The following is a 17,712-nucleotide window of genomic DNA, read 5'->3' as shown; positions in this document are numbered from 1 at the left end:
TATGATGGACTTCCACCCACCCCCCCCCCCCCCCCCAACAATAATCTTATTGGTGTTTGATTTTATCAGAACAATTTGAAATCTCTTAGACATGTTAGAGTAGATTCAGTATTACATTTAGAGATGAAGAGCATATCTTTCTTCTAAGCTGAGGTCATTTTAAATAATTACGCGCCCTTCAGAGAGGTGATAGACTTTTGGTGTAAACTGCTTCAAATACAAAGAAAAAACCTCGAATATTTTAAGCCATTTTTGTAAGAATTTTACATTTTTAAGCCCTCTTTCTTAACATTTATATATGATATCTTATTTATGAAATGGAAAACAAAAATATCCAGAAAACTGCTTTGAAATCATAAGAAATCTAAACATTTAGAAAGCTTTTATTCCAAATCACACTTATTATTAAAAGTTGGCTAATTTTAAGTACAAAAAGGTCAGGAAAGATGCAACTTAAACAAAATATATATTATATATATAATTTATATATAATTTATATATATATATATATATATATATATATATATATATATATATATATATATATATATGTATTCTATATATTCATTCTGACCATCATTATAGTACTTATATAATGAAAAACAATATTGGTATATGATGTTATTGTTCACATTTTTTGTCAAGAATATCTAAGTCATATTTCATTATGTTGAGAATTGCACTTTAAGTACAAAAAGGTCAAATCAAATGAACTTAGATGGTAAAACCTGACCTCCTTCCCTTGTTTTTCTTGGTACATAATATTTTTAATGATTGTTTTGTATGCAGATTTTCACTAAATTTATGATTCAACCATATTGAGGTGAAAAATACCTCATTTATAAATGAAATAAGTATTTTACCTTATACATGTATTTGCCCTTACGTCCGTGTGTACATGTTTTCTAATTTTAGATGAAAATGATTGATCTTTAAAATGTCATTTAAAAAAAAAAAATTATAAAATAGAAAATTTGACTTATTGTGCATCTTTAACAAGGGAATATTTTAAAAATAAGGTACAATATGATGTATTCAATTTAATAGTACTTGGTTTTTATGTTACCTTTACCCCTTTGTAAAAGTTTAAAATGCAAATTTGATATACTTTTAAACCTTGTACAACTTTTTCCCCTCAACGTTGCCTATGGATTTTATTTTGCATATATATAGTACAGATGATCACTAACAGAAATACATAATTCATTTTTCCAGCAGTGGTTGTAGATTTTGTATATAAAGTGATAAAGATGTGCAATTTTTGAAAATTGATAAGCGTCTAAATGCATATTCTCTTCCTGTTGTCATGGCAACAATTACAATGAAATATTTTAAAATTTTATTTTTTCCTAAAAATGGGAAAAATCAAATCTTATAATAAATACAAACATAGGTAATCACAGATTACAAAGCTCACCGAGACGAGACATCACCCTTATGAGACTTCACCTTTATGAGACCACCTTTATCATATTAAATGAAAATCATACTTTATTATCTTGGATATTCATGGATTCTGTTTTGACACAATGTCATATATCATCTGTTAAAAAATTGTATGATAATCATATGTTCATACGTTAATCAATACAATAATATAAAATTAAGTATTGCATCCTATCATATTTACAACATATATCATATAATACAATAACATACCATAATAAACAATGATGAGATATGATATTGTAACGTATGATATGACATTGTTTTGTTATACGTTATTGTATTTGATCACATAATACAATATCATAATATATAAAACAATATAGTATTATATAACAATATCATATTACATAATACATCATAACATTGAAACATATGATATTATATTGTATAATATAGTATGATATTGTATGCCATACTGTATCATTTTTGAAACATAATATAATTGTATCATATGATACAATATAATTTGATACAACATTGTATCATATCAAATGATACAATATTATGTAATAAAGTAAAATATTATATCATACAATATTATATGATACATATTGTATCATATGATACAATAATATATTTTACAATATCATACAATACAATTTCATGTGATAATATATCATATTATAAACCAATATCATATTATACAATATCGTATGATACGATATTATATAATATTATAGTATCATATTATACAATTTCATGTGATATAATTCTATATAACAGAAACTCGTATCATATTATACAATATCGTGTGATACAATATTATAGAATATACAATATTGTATCATAGGATACAATATTATATTTTGCAATATCTTATGTAATAGTATCATGTGATAAAATAACAAATTAATAATACAATATAATATTATACAATATTGTATCATAATATACAATATTATATATATATAACGATATCATGATACAATATCATAACATAAAATATCAAAAAATTGATACAATATCATATCGTATCATATAACTTTTTATAATATCACACATGATATCATATTGTATCATATTAAACAATATTGTTTCAAACCATACAATACTAAATCATAGGAATCATGTTATATCATTTATCAAAAAACACATCTATCTATTGGGCAAGTTTGAGTGAGGTAGGAGATTTCTTTAGCATCCTTGATAATTGAGATCAGGCTCTGCATCTGAAGCAACCTCTGCGTTTCATTTATAATATAGTTAAATCAACTATGCAAGCTATCATCTATAAAACATGTGACCTGTTCCAAAAAAACTAAACCTCATCCAGCATCCGAAACATATGGCTTAGATTCAGCATTCAAGCCTGTCAGGTGCATCAGTATACATAAGACACATCTCCATGCAAGTTTGGTGAAGTTCAGACTAGTAATAACTAAGATATCATCATCAGAGGGCACTAGTAATTAAAACCTTAACCTGCTCCAGCTTCCGCAACCTTTGGCTCAGATTCAACATCCATGCCTGTCAGGTGCATCTGTATCATAAGACACACCATCCATTCAAGTTTGGTGAAGTTAGGACCTGTAATAACTAAGATATATTTTTTAGCATCCTTGATAATGGAGATCAAGCTCTGCATCTGAAGCTTCCTCTGTGATTCATTCATATTACAGTTTAATCAACTATGCAAGTTTGAAAAAGTACTATTATCTATTAAACATGTAACCTATTCCAAAAAACTTAACCATATCCAGCATCTGAAACCTATGGCTCAGACTCAGCATTCAAGCCTGTCAGGTGCATCAGTATCATAAGACGCACCATCCATGGAAGTCTGGTGAAGTTAGGACTAGTAATAACTAAGATATAACCATCAGAGGGCACCTGTTTCAAAAACTTTAACCAGCTCTAAAAACCTTAACCTCCTCCAGCATCCGAAACCTATGGCTCAGATTCAGCATTCAAGCCTGTCTGGTGCATCAGTATCATAAGACGCACCATCCATGGAAGTCTGGTGAAGTTAGAACAAGTAGTAACTAAGATATAATCATCAGAGGGCACCTGCAACAAAAACTTTAACCAGCTCTAAAAACCTTAACCTCCTTCAGCATCTGCAGCTTATAGCTCAGATTCAGCACCCAAGCCTGCCTGGTGCATCAGTATCATAAGACACACCATCAATGCAAGTTTGGTGAAGTATGGACCAGCAGTAACTTAGATATTGCTATCAAAGGGCACCTGCTCCTCCAGCATCCGAAACCTATAGCTCAGATTCAGCACTCAAGCATGTCTGGTGCATCAGTATCATAAGACACACCATCCATGCAAGTTTGGTGAAGTACGGACCTGCAGTAACTTAGATATTGCTATCAAAGGGCACCTGCAACAAAAACTTTAACCTGGTCCAACAACCTTAACCTCCTCCAGCATCTGAAATTTAGGACTCAGATTCAGCATCCAAGTCTTTCAAGTCCATAAGTAGGTCCAGATGCATCATCCATGCAAGTTTGGTGAAGATTGGACATGTAATAGCTTAGATACAGAACCTGCAACAAAAACTTTAACCAGGTCCGGACGCCGACGCCGACGCCGAGGGTATAGCATAAGCTCCCCCTGACTTCGTCTCGGTGAGCTAAAAAGCAAAATACTATATAATATAATGTAAAGGAATAATTTAGCTAGATGTTTAGCTAAAATCATTGTTTTATTTTCAAAGATTTGTGCACCCGTAACTAAGGAAATAAATTTCTATGGATACCAGTCCCATATTATGACAAAAATCATTGTTTATCAGGGTTTTTGTGTTAAGTATATTAAAATCAATAATATACAAGCAGCTTTTCAAAAAATAATTTTTCCACTTTCCATGGAATGCTTGATGCTTGTTGATTTTTACTCTTAAGACTCATGGTTTTCACAACGATTTCAACACAACGACTAAAAGTTTGTACAGCGGACGATGTACATATAGATTGATCTCGACGGTTAAAATTTCGACGCTATTTCACACACACATATAAGATTGAAAATAAATTTTAAAAGAGCTGTGTTTGTGCTTACATGTACTTGTTATCTCATTCAACTATTTATGATTTAATTAATCCTTTTTTTGGGTACATTAATGTACCCGGTAAATGATATTTTTATCGCAAGTTAATATGTGAAAATCCCGCATGTATAGAGTCGCTGAATTGTTCCACGGATCCACGCGCCGATAGTCTTTCGTGTAGTTGTTTGTGTCCATTTCTACAGACGGTTCTTTTGTTTTTTTAGAGATTAAGAAAAGCCATGAAACTAACAAAGTAGAAGTAAGATATATTCAGACTATACACACGACAGATTGTGATGAGTAACCTAACAGGTGCCCGTGGAAAGGTGTGAATACCGGCATCTCGTGTACATCTATTTAAGCGTCTAAATATACAGAGTTAGTTGTAAAGTACAATAACTGCTAAAAACCGAAGAAAGACAATAACACCTGTTGTGTATAGAACCAAAGATCAGCTTCTGTACACGTGTTTCGCACGAGTGATTTTTGTTAATGTGAAATCACGACGCCATTACCAGCTATGCGGGAAATAAAGTTGAAAGTTATTTTATGGAATGCGTGTACTTTTTTTCCGTTCAATGCTTGCATTTAATGCATTAAGATTTTGTACATGTATTTATTCACAATTCATCATACATGTATGAGTGATTTTTTGTTTATTTATTGGTACATAAATAGCTCAAGAACAAATCACTCGAGTCACCGGTAATATGTGGTTGTCATTTACATTTTCTGGGTCTGCGTAACTTAAGTCGACATTTTTTTTTAATTTAAAAAGGATATAAAATTATATATAGATATATTTCAACCTTGTTTAGCCATAGTGTATATATATATTTCTAAACAAACGCTACTTTTCTAACGTTTCGGGTAACGATCTCTCTCTCTCTCTCTCTCTCTCTCTCTCTCTCTCTCTCTCTCTCTCTCTCTTTTTTTCTCCCGAGAATCACTTAAAGCTATGTAAAGTCCAGTATGTACCCAATGTTTCAAACATTTCATAAAAATAATCAAAATAGTATAACCACGGATTGTGTGAACGTTAATAGTTTACAATGTTTAAGAAATCAGCGATGCAAGTTTTGTCGAAAAACAAAGAAATGGTTACGGTCTAAGAAAGGAAATATTTTTGTGACTGTTTTAATCAGAATAACAGTTTTAAATCTTAGTATGTGTTATCTAATCCCGTATAAAAAATCTAGCAAAATATTACTTATCTGGTCAGCGATAATCTCCGTCCGTATTCATCGAAAGACATTAGGTCAATAAGCCATATATGGAAGTTGCACGCTTATTGCACGGTACGGTACGCTTTTTTGTCCGTCTAGAGGCGGGTCTTGCATAAATTATCTTGCACGCTTTTTGCACGGTACGGTTCGCTTTGTGAACGGTACGGTTCGCTTTGTGAACGTTACGGTTCGTTTTGTGAACGGTACGGTACGCTTTGTGAACGGTACGTTTCGTTTTGTGAACGGTACGGTTCGTTTCTTGCACGGAACGGTACGGTTCGTTTTAGAGGTGTAGTAGCACATTTCAGGGTCTGTATTTTTTGAATCAGTAGGACAACAAAGTAGTGCCTTTAAGCAAATTAGTTCCTATACTTGCAGAGTGTACATCAGAATGCTTGACACATGTCAGATAAAGAAGATCTGCAATTTTAAATGCAAGTGTCAAAATTGAATTATCATTTGAAGGAGAAAATTGGAATTGTTTGATGTACACCCTTTTCAAAACTGTGAAATTCCCTACTTTAACTTTCATTTTCAGAGTTTTTCAATACAGACGCATTTTGCTGGAAAACAAATCAGACTTCACACCACAAAATTTTAACAGTACTTAGAGAGATAATTGGACGAGCTTTCATTCAAGAGGTCCCTCGTTGGTGAACGAAAATTAGGGCCGGAGCTATGAACCAGCATGTTAACATTACCGCCTATGAAAAATGCATTATTTAGTGGACTATACTCATATACTCTTATTTACGTTAAGAAATAGGTCCCTGTTTCTTGTGTATCAGTATTTTGAATTTTTTGATCGTGTTTATCTGGGGGCAATATTTTTTCAATGCTGCAAATAGCTGCAGGTCTGAAGCTCCAGATCTGAAAAAAATTGGATGAACAACCTTGGAGCTACAGTGCCACTCATTGAAAAAATTGCATATTTATTGCGCAGATAAACATGCACTAGTTTTGGACTAATTTACCGTTTTTATATGTCACTTTCCTCGCCACAGACTTTCTCCGAAACACACTACCAACCTCGGAAAATCAAAAGTATGTTAAAACATTGAGATCCCTAGTTGCCATTTTTACATGCAAACAAACTGCACTACTTCAATTTACAGGGCTGGTGATTGTGTTTAAAAGACTATCCAAGAAGGGGGACGATATCAGTAGTAAATTGCATGAGGAATTTAATGGTACTAATTGTTTTCACAGAATTTGCGTATAAATAATGTAAATTAGTCTAAAACTAGTGCATGATTTTCTGCGCAATAAATATACAATTTTTTCCAAGGGTGGCACTGTAGCTCCTAGGTCATCCATCTGAATTTTTCAGACCAGGAGCTACAGATAGTCTGACCTGCCGCTATGCTACAAATGAATAAAAATTGTGTTCCAAAATGATTCCCTGACATTACAGAGACCTTGAAGTCACATGACCCGGAAATGGAGAAAAAGATTCAAAAGTGGGAAAGCCAGGCCTTGTTGAAATACATGTACCTTTGTTCCCAAAAAATGACTGTTTAATATATATATATATATAAAGAGAGAGAGAGAGAGAGAGAGAGAGAGAGAGAGAGAGAGAGAGAGTATACGTTACCTTTTTTCCCCAAAAAATGACTGTTTAAGGTGGCTCACTACACCATTAAATAGTTTCTCAAATCATTAGAAAATTACTTGATTATGATGGATATCATGGTGGATAAGAAGTATATAATTCAAAAATGTGAAAAAAATTGCAATTTTGGATAAAAAAATTTATTTCCAAAATTTTAATTCAGTAAAAGTTAACTCATGATCTGCAGTTCAACAGCCCCCCACTTTTTTTTGCAAAGTTAGACCTAACCATTAGTCATATAGCAGAATAGATGGTTCAGCCTCCCGACTTTTTTTCGTAAGAAATATAATTGGTCATTAATGTACGTTTGAAAGATTGAGAAGTTGGAGTCATAGGCATACTAGCATACTAGTATAGGTTTACTCACTCCCCCCCCCCCCCCCCCCCCCCCCCCCCCCCGATTTTCATGATTTTATAATTAGGTTTTTTTCTCTCAATATTTCTGAGGATCAGATCTGAGCCCCCCCCCCCCCCCCAACTTTCAATTTGCTATCGACGCCAGTGACTTGTTAACCTGGTGACATATAAAATAAATATTAAACAATTCTGCAAATAATCATTCAACAAAACTGTCTGACATGACAGGGAATTAGAAACCTGACTGTATTGTAGAAACTGTATTGTGACGTACAGGGTTGTCTCTAAGACCCGGGAGGGGGGGAATTCCCCCGCCTATAATGCCTTAATTACCCGGCTATTTTTGCATTTTAAACACAATGTAACTATAAGCAAGACCCCCAGACCCCCCTTCTACTTTTTCATTTTCTCCTTCTATTTCAATTTTTAGAGACAACCCTGGACGTAGCACATTAATCACGCTGTTTTCAATTACTCAAGCGTAGCTTTCTTATACAGGTCCAGTACAATCTCTTGATTTAACTATAAAGCTTGAAAAAGCTGTATAGCTTTATAAAGCTATTCAAAATAGCTTGATAAAGCTATATATGTACAGTTTTTGAAGCAAATATTTATTGTAAGAAATGAACAAAAAATCGCAATTAACTTGCTACTCATATTTGCACAATTGACCATTATAAACTTGACCACAATTAAAGATAGTTTTAACACTGCAGCTTTTAAACACTTATAAGCAAAAAATATATTTCCATTGTTTGGGTAACTGTTTACCACTTTGTGTGCAATGAGCATGGATAAGTATGATTTCTTCTCATTGTGATAAATTATTATCAATCAATTATCTTGTTTACCATAACTGACCTCCTTTATATTTCATTCAAGAAGTAACTGTGTGGTCATGAATCAGTTGCCCCAAAACTTTTAGTGCAAAGTCTCTTAAGGAGACGCAAATTGATGAGTAATCTTTACATGCATTGTTCACAGAACAGTTCAAAGTTGAAAACTATCACTGGACTAAAGTGCGATTTTTTATTCTGTGGTAGATCGGGATTTTGTTTCTATTTATTATTATTAGTATTCCGATCCCGATGCGATTTATTCTATTACTTTGGTAACGCCCACTTTATACGATAGGCTATAGTGATGGGCCGATTATCGCCGACAATCGAAAGTCGGTCGCTAAATGTCTCCCGATGTCGATGATCGATTAAGATTTTCATAATCGATTATTTAAAAAAAAATTAATGAAAACGTAAGTTACAAAAATTCTTCGTACGACTTGACTTTTTCCAAACATCAAAACGAAAATAGGTTTTAAACAAAATGGCGGCGCGATGTGCAAGCCTCACGTACGAGGCAAATGCCACTAATCAAGATCCCAACAATAACATGACTCAGAAAATATTTCCATATCCAAATACAAACTATAAATCCACGGTGTGGAAGTTTTTTTGATTGTTGACTTGCTCATTTTCTTGAATAAAAACCTTGAAATGTACTGCTGAAACATTTAAGTGGTATGTCATGTGACTCGGCCAGTTGTAAACTTTATAGTCACGATGTTTAAATGTTAAATTGTTTTGGTTTAATAATTTTGAAATAGGATTTGAACTCTGAATTTCAAATTAATTTGTTATATTTTAAATTGTTTATGTTTATTGTTTGAAGATTTTGAACTTGTTCCTAACTTCTTAGTCACTATAAATGGTACAATTCCTAGTTTTCTTTTATTCTAACCAGGTGCAGTAAATTAGATTGTATGTGCATACATGTCATAATATATAAATATTATTAACATATTTGATTTATTTGAAAAAATAGTTAATAATTTCAAACAACTGAAACAAGTATATATATTACTGTATATACAACGCAAGACGCAAGTTTTTGTTCAGAGTTTCATTCAATTAAACATAATTTGAAAATTTTCGATTATTTAATCGATTATACACTTTCGATTATTTCCGATAATCGATTATGAAAATTTTCCGATTTCCCATCACTAACGATAGCCAATAACTTTAATGACATTTGTCTATTGTTCTGTCCCATATATAAACCCATGTAAGTCCTTATTTGACGAAGGAGACGGCTGGTTTCGCTAGCTACTTTTCTCCTGAAGCAGAGAGGGGGAGGGAGACAGCTGGTTTCGCTAGCTACTTTTCTCTTGAGTCTCCGTCTCGTCTGTCTAATTAAGGTCCCTGTTAAAGTTAGGTTTTAGGGTTGGGGGATTTTAAGTTTATGCTATTGCCTTGTGTTCCTATTTTGTTATAATAAATTTATAAAGGGTTGTTAATCTTGGTTTTCATTTACTTTGAGTTTGGTTTATTATATCTGGTTTATCTATAGTGAGAGTAAAGTCGTTTTCATACCTTATTCATAATTTAGTAAAGTTTAATTCTTAATGTAGAGGTCAAATTCAGTCACAAAGCAAAAATAAACACAACGCGAAGTACTGATAAAAACCTATACGGCACTGACCTTCTACAATACATACTGACATACTTGCCAACTGACCCGATTTCGCCGGGTCACACCCGATTTTTCAACCCTTCACCCGATTATTTTTTATGACCCGGCGGGTCATGCTTTTCACCCGATTTTTGTCGAACAACCCGAAAATCTCCCGATTTCCGGATTTGGTTCGTAAATTACGTTGCGCGTTTGACTTCCAGTTATAAACCCAAGCTGAGCTTGGATTTACGTAACACGTAAACAATGCCGATGGCTATAACAGACACATTATGTGTAATTATTATCGTGAGTTGTTTTGACTAAGCGAAGGTTAAATCATTAAGTGTGATGGCTTCCAATAAGAAAAGGTCTTCATCGGGGCCAGCGGAATCAAAACCAACAAAAAGAAAACGATATTTTTGTACCTATCAACATATCTGGGAAAATGAATTCCCATAAGTAAAACAAAGTAATCGAGTTCAAAACGAGGCTTTTATGTTCTATATAACGCACATTTGAACATTGGATTTTGTGCCCAAAATGATCTGACTAAACATTCAAAAACGCTAAGTCATGTATAGGATGCTTTTTAATACACATAACTCTTCCAAGTCACTTACAACTTTCATGCCATCATTTACAGAGTTCAAAAGCAAGGTTAATGTAGCAGAAACTCTTTTTGCATTTTTTTTAGCTGAACACAACCTACCATTTTCTGTGTCAGATCACTTTGCAAAATTCAAAATCAGCAACTGTTAGTTAAAATGCTTCTTTGCAATAAAGCATTACACATAAGTTTTTTACACATATTTCTATTGTATATACCTATGAAATGCATGGTAAATATGTCGTGAATGTCGTTACGCACTATGACCAGATTTTTTACTTTTCAAATCTGGTCATGACCAGATTTTCACATGTTGGAGGTTGGCAAGTATGCATACTGATAAAATTACAAATTTAAGAAAAAAATGTATGACAAAATAGCTAAATGAAGCTACTCTGAATAGCTTAATAAAGCTATTTAGCTTATGCAAGCTATAAAGCTAAATCTGGAGATTGTACTGGACCTGTTATAGTTGCTACATTTTTTGAATACGCTGTAATTGAAATGCGCTCCTAATGAAACTGTTGGAAGAGTTATCGTTCTTTATGCAGTGATTAAACCGAAAGTAATATAATTAAATATAATTTGTTGTGTAAAACAAATTTGGATAAACATAAAGGGTCATGTCGGTAGATTCTCGCGTAATTTATCAAATGTTATAACAATCGTCTCCGTCATTTGGGAAATACGGGAATACCCGCTTTGTTCTGTAGATACAACTGTGTGTTCTAGGCCTACCGGAAACTCCATAAAAATGGCTCTTTGGGCCAAACATCACGAGACAATCAGTGAAACAGAGGTATAATGATAAGTATATAAGTGCAATATAAACAAAGAGAAAAACTTACATGAACATTCTAGGCTTAAATCAACGATCATGATGAACAGACGAACACGGAACAGCGACGATTTGGCTAAATCACGTGACTCCAAAAAGAATGCGATAATGGCTAATGACGCCAAACATCAGAAAACCCTAAAAACCGCTCGTGTAATTTCGAACAATGTTTAATTAATGATTTTGAATTATATTCCGCGTATATTCTAGAATCAAATCACTGTAATTGAATAAAGTCTCAGTTGCATTTGTTTCTATTTAGTTCTATACCTTCCTACTTATTAAAACATATTTTTAAAAAAAAGTGTGTACGTCATGCAAAAATCAAAGTACTGAACGCTGCGCATTTTTTTTAAAACCATTCTTTCTGGGGGTTTTTTTTTGGGGGGGGGGTTGTTTTGTGGGGGGTGGGGATGTTTTGTTATGCAGAAAATTCTATATAGGATTCAAAGTATTGAAAGTATCAGTGGCCGCGATTCAATGGGAGGGGCGCACCCGGTGCACCCCCTAAAAGTGTAAACATTAAGTGAAATCATACTCCTTCTGAGAAAGAAATTGTTTAACTTGCGATTCTTTTAAATTATCAACTTTTTGGACATTCATGGAATTTCTCTACATTATTTCAACGGTGTAGGCCTAGTATGAAGAAAACCCATGGTGCAACGTACATAGTGTGAAGGGGTTTTTTTTGTGATCGGCTTCGGCCGATCGATCACTGTTGTGTCCATATGAGACATCCGGCAAATGCTTCCACGTGCGCACACATTCCGCTTGCATAAGTAGTTCTTATAAAAACTTGAAGCTTTGGTTTAGTATTTATATAACATTTTACTCAGTTTTATTTCAATTCATTTACTGGATCACATTCGGTCGCGTCTGAATAGTGTGCATGTCCACTATTTTGAGGAAACTTGATGCGAGCACTAAAACGCATGCAACGAATGCGAGACCTGATCGTGCAATGTATGAGAGAGCTCGTGCGAATCCCGATCGCAAAGTGTTGTAAAGTGCTCGTGCGCCAATAAATAAATAAAAAAAAACTTCTTTAACCTATCTCTACTTAAAGATGTTCTACTATTTAGATTATTGTTTTAAGGAATTACTGTGCAAATATTTTTCAATATTAATGTTTCAATCAGACTAACGCATTTAATGACATTCATGTATCATTGTAATTGTCTTAAAAGAATGTTATGTTCAATTTATCTCATACGTGTGGTGTATATTACCCGTGTGATAAACCTTTGCTATATCACACGGGTGATGCTATATCAAATACTTCCGGTCGGAACTACTTTTGACACAGCCCCTCGCTTCAACGCTTCAGTGACCTATTTTCGAAGATTTGCTAGTACTTTCAATATAACTATATGATATCTACTACAAAAATTAATATAAAATTGATTTTGTCAAAGAATTAAATTACAAATATGAAGGAAAACACATAACTGCGTAGCACAGGCGTTGGAACCGGGGGGCTATTGTGAGTGGGGGGGGGGGTTTAGCCCCCCCCCCCCCCCACCTTTTTTGCAAATTTATTCATAACCGTAACCACAAGACCATGTCAAGATTTTTGATAAATTTAGCCCACTTCCAACTTTCAATTTGCTTTGTGAAGTTTATAAAACTACAAATTACGTTACTATCAAGGAGTTCATCCTGACGACGCGATGAAAACAGAGCGCTCTGGTTGTGTTTATATAGGCTACAAGAACTTACCGAAATAATGTTTCATGAGACTTTTATTCCACCACCAGTAAGCATCCTTAATCTGACACTATTTTCAATTTCGAATCATAAGGCTAGCCTAGTGTTTGTTTTATTAAACATCATGCATCAACAACTGTTCCTCGTTCGAGTCTAACGAGCATTCGCAACTTTGTGTATGTCAACAAACTTTATTATTCAAGTCTTCTAATCGGAATTTCCATTTAATCAAGTGAATAAGCTCTAAGAAAAATTATCTAGAGCTAAAAAATTATTTTAAGGTTTATTTCAGTGAAACTTTACATTAAAACAGTTAGATTTTTCTCAGGAATGACGTACTAAATTGTATTGCGCAAAGTCACAATAGCCGCATAACAGAACGTTGCATCATCTGTTTTAATCTTTGAAAAAAAAAACAATTTGGGTCACACAAGGGACTGTCTCAAAAGCCTCATAATATAAATCAAATTGTATGAGATAAATAGAACATCTATAAATTGTGTGATTTTATATTTGCTTTATCCAACTCGTTGAAATGGTTATATTCGCGAGTCTTACACCATTTCAACTCGTTGGATAAAGCAAATATAAAATCACACAATATAGATATCATCTATATCTCTTTACTAAAGATTTAAGTTTTGGTCAAAAGAGGACGCATATACACGTAGATGTAGTCATGTACAGTACCATCATAGTGCATTTTTATTAGGTGGGGAGGAGTTCTATAAATGATAAAAAAAAAAATACGATTTTCATTGAGTTTTATAGGTGTTTATAACGTTTACTTATATTTTATTATAACCCCAATAGAGATTAAGGACATTCACAACAAGTCGCACGTCCATTGCAGATCAGTATTATTATATCATTAAGAGTGCAATTGCAACGCTTAATGATGAAACTGTGTGTATCATTAGGGGTTGACCTTGTAGCTTTTTGCTTGTGTCATGAAGCGTTAGGTCTGCTTTGCATTCGCGACGCCTAATGATAAAAATGTATCATTAGGCGGCGATTTATCATAAGTGGGTGATATTGTCAACTGTTAATGCAAGAATTTATAGCATTAGGGGATGCAATTGCAACGCTTAATGATATTTGTATCATTAGGCGGCTTTTTATCATTAGAGGTTAATACAGTGCATTGCAAACACCGCTCATGGAAGTACAAAGACATATAGTGGTGAAAATGAAACGCATTGAACTACAGATCATGACAGGGAGTTTAGTGACGAGGGGACCCAGCCAGTGATAAGATAACCTGATTACAATACAGAACGGCAAAGTAGTGCACCGACCATGTTTAAAACTTATACCTGTTTCAAGAGTTTGTGATATATTTTCATATTTCCAAAAGCTTGAAAAGAAGGAGGTAAATCAATATTTTTATAAGTAAGAGCTACAACATAATAATATTTTAAATACAAATATTTTGACATATACCGGTATCTTTTTTTTATTCTGTCTTTAAATCAATTGTGATTAAACTGTTATTTTACTCTTTTTACTTTTATTCCAAATTTCAAAGGTAACGAACCAGATGTCATTGGATTTTGCGAAACTCACTATGACACCATACTTTAAGGTATGTAAAATGAATACATGTAATGCGTTTAGTGATCCATCAGTTATTTTGTCGTAGTTAATCATTTAAAGTTCTTTTGTCTGAGTTTTTGTGATATAAAGAAAGAAGAGCGATCAACAAGGCATTTGAAAATAACAAAAACAGTCAAAAAATGCTCATTTGTGAAATCATTCAAATTTACCTTAGCATAAAACTGAGAAACCATGCATGTAACATGACAAAGTGTTTGTTTAATAATTGAACATGTTTAATGTTCTTGCATACGTTGTTACTGTTTCATCTGTATTTTTTTAGTATCACCCAAGTTTTTTTTTTATCAACAAGACATGTGGCAAGTATTTTGAATTTGATTAGTGCTGAAAAAAATCTAATTGGGTCGTATTTTTTTTTCTTTTAGACAGCTCTTGTTTTACTTATTGCCTGTTCACAGTTGGCGGAGGGATTTCTTATTGCGGGAGATGCGTGCTCCTTTGACAACAAATGCACGTGTTCAATCAACCGTATCGACTGCAGCTACAGATACCTTACTGCAGTTTCCGATTTTTCGTCATATCACAAACAGGCTGATTACATCGGTCTAAACTTTAACTTCATCACAAGCGTCCCGGCAAACGCATTCGTGGCGCTATTTTCTGCGTCATCTAGACGCATTCTCATCCGATTGGACAATAATCGAATTAACAGCGTCGACGTCGACGCTTTCAAAGGAATTCCGACGAACGTGAGCGTTGACATCTACTTAAACAACAACAATTTACAAACCATTCCATCCGCTTTGGAAAAAATAGGCGGGTTGTCGTCCCTGTATGTACAGAACAACCCCTTAACAAACATTGACGTGCTGTCAATTGTTGGTCCTTCACTGAGCGTCTTCAGCGTCAGCTTAAGCAAATTTCGGTCTTGGCCAACCCAGTTACAGAACTTGACGAGAGTAGTTCACCTCACCTTAGATCAAATCCCGTTTAAAAACATCGATAGTAACGCTCTGAAAAGCGTCGATAGCTTAACTTCCCTTACAATATCAAACTCCAAACTCGAACAAGTTCCGGATGCAATATGTCTTATGAAAGACATGCAGTTATTTTATTTTCATGGGAATAAAAACCTGAACCAAACCAAACAACTTCTAGTGCCATGTTCAGGATACGCTATGAACTACGTCTCTTTCGTAGATTTAAGTGACAACGACCTGGTCACATTTCCTAACGTGTTCGACGTTTTCCCGTCCGTTAAACGACTGCAACTTATTGACAATGATATCCATTACATTGATTCGGACATGCTGCCTCATAGCACAATGGTGGAAAGGCTCTACATGGCTGGAAACCGGCTCAAGCGCATTCCCGGTGAAATAACAAAACTCTCAGGCCTGAGGCAGTTATACCTCTCTCACAATGATATATCAACCATTGAAGAATGTGACATGGCCGGACTGAGGTTTTTAGAATTGTTGGACCTGAACAATAACCCGATAGAGTACGTCTCAAAATCCGCCCTCAAAGACGCTCATATCTTGAACCGAGTAGAACTCGGAGGGACCAACCTAAGGACAATACCGGAAGCGTTTTCAAGTCTCGCCAAAATCTCGTATCTAAACGTGACTGGAAGTCCCATTGAGTGTGACTGTTCATTGAAGTCCCTGAGGTCTGTTCTGCCGTTAGACGTTCAAGGAACCTGTGCTTCTTCTTCTCAGACTATAAACGATTTCATTGCAAGCTCATTAAGTGTGTGTTAATAAAAGCCTATATAACATTTTTAATTTGTTTTCTCGTTATGTCACAAATGAGATAATTTTATTACTGTGTCCTTCAAATTGCTGAATCACACCGGAAATAGTTTTATTGCCCTCTCGGAAAAAGTTACCTTTCCCGAGAAATTGTTATATTGCCCTCCGAAACTATTATATTACCCACTGCATATTAATTACGTCGGGTTCGAAATTTAGCTAAGCAAACGTAAACAGTTCCTCGAAAATAAAAATGTCATGACAGTGTCTGCTGTTTAGAGAAACGTACTTTAATTGTTAAATTTGAATAATTATATCTTATAATATTCTTTTTGAAAGCATCGATCGACATTTTACGAGAACATTTGTGAGGTATGAAGATTCACAAATAATTAAGATACATATGTTAAAGAGGTAAATATATTCTTAAAAAGATGTTTATTCTAAAAAATGTTATATAACATATATTACACGTCTTCTCGGGCGACAAAACCAGAATATTTGTCCCTCGGTGACAGCTAGGAAAGCCCTGGAGTGTTATGTCGCCCTCTGCCTTCGGCATCGGGCGACATAAGACTCCAGGGCTTTCCTGTCACCTCGGGGCAAATATTCTGGTATGTCACCCTCGAAGCCATGTAATATATGTATAATAAACCTGTAATATATGTCCGATTTTTTTAAGATTGTTTTTTTATCGGTTCGATATCTATATATTTTTACCGGTGTGTGTAATTGAAGACCTCCATATACATTGTATAGGCATCAAGCGACAGTTCCGGATAAGATACCCAAATAAATCTTTTTTTTAAATTTTGTCCTTGATTTTTTTTTTTAAATCTGTACTTGAAAGAGTAAAAGTGCTGTTTGAATTAGTGAAATATACACGCACCTTTTATCAATTGGTCGAAACCTAAAGCAGACTAATGATCATGATGATGTCAGACTCAAATTCCCATATAGGAGGCGATTTGGCTGCTTTGAATACATGTAACGTACTAACGTAGTTTAGTTGATTACACTAAAGTTACTTTGTACAATTTATTTATTTGTTGGAGGACAGATGTAAATATATAAACGATGAAATGCTTTCTTTGATGATTCATGTGGGTTATGAAGGTAACGATCATTGCAGAATACCGTATAACGGGTATTTTTT

General features: G+C 34.0%; 2 protein-coding genes across 3 annotated transcripts in view; one reads left to right on the top strand and one right to left on the bottom strand.

Annotated features, from left to right (window-relative positions):
- The window catches only part of LOC128172217 (uncharacterized), a 219,288-nt gene extending 207,504 nt beyond the window's left edge, over positions 1-11,784 (bottom strand). The window contains 1 exon segment of the mRNA XM_052838003.1: positions 11,549-11,784. The gene's annotated coding sequence lies outside the window, so the exon portion shown is untranslated.
- A 2,682-nt stretch (positions 11,785-14,466) lies between these two features.
- On the top strand, positions 14,467-16,585 carry LOC128172225 (protein flightless-1 homolog). Of its 2 annotated transcripts, none has more exons than XM_052838014.1 (3): positions 14,467-14,617; positions 14,774-14,830; positions 15,228-16,585. In XM_052838014.1, the coding sequence occupies exons 2-3, from the start codon at positions 14,786-14,788 to the stop codon at positions 16,563-16,565; spliced, it is 1,383 nt and encodes a 460-aa protein (XP_052693974.1). In that variant the 5' UTR covers positions 14,467-14,617; positions 14,774-14,785; the 3' UTR covers positions 16,566-16,585. The 2 variants fall into 2 exon arrangements, with proteins under 2 accessions (XP_052693974.1, XP_052693976.1); XM_052838016.1 differs by lacking the exon at positions 14,467-14,617 and adding an exon at positions 14,621-14,637.
- Positions 16,586-17,712: the final 1,127 nt, after the last annotated feature.

Source organism: Crassostrea angulata, chromosome 2 (assembly GCF_025612915.1).
Source record: "Crassostrea angulata isolate pt1a10 chromosome 2, ASM2561291v2, whole genome shotgun sequence".
Lineage (NCBI taxonomy): Eukaryota > Metazoa > Mollusca > Bivalvia > Ostreida > Ostreidae > Magallana > Magallana angulata.
This window is presented reverse-complemented; position numbering and strand designations above follow the sequence as displayed.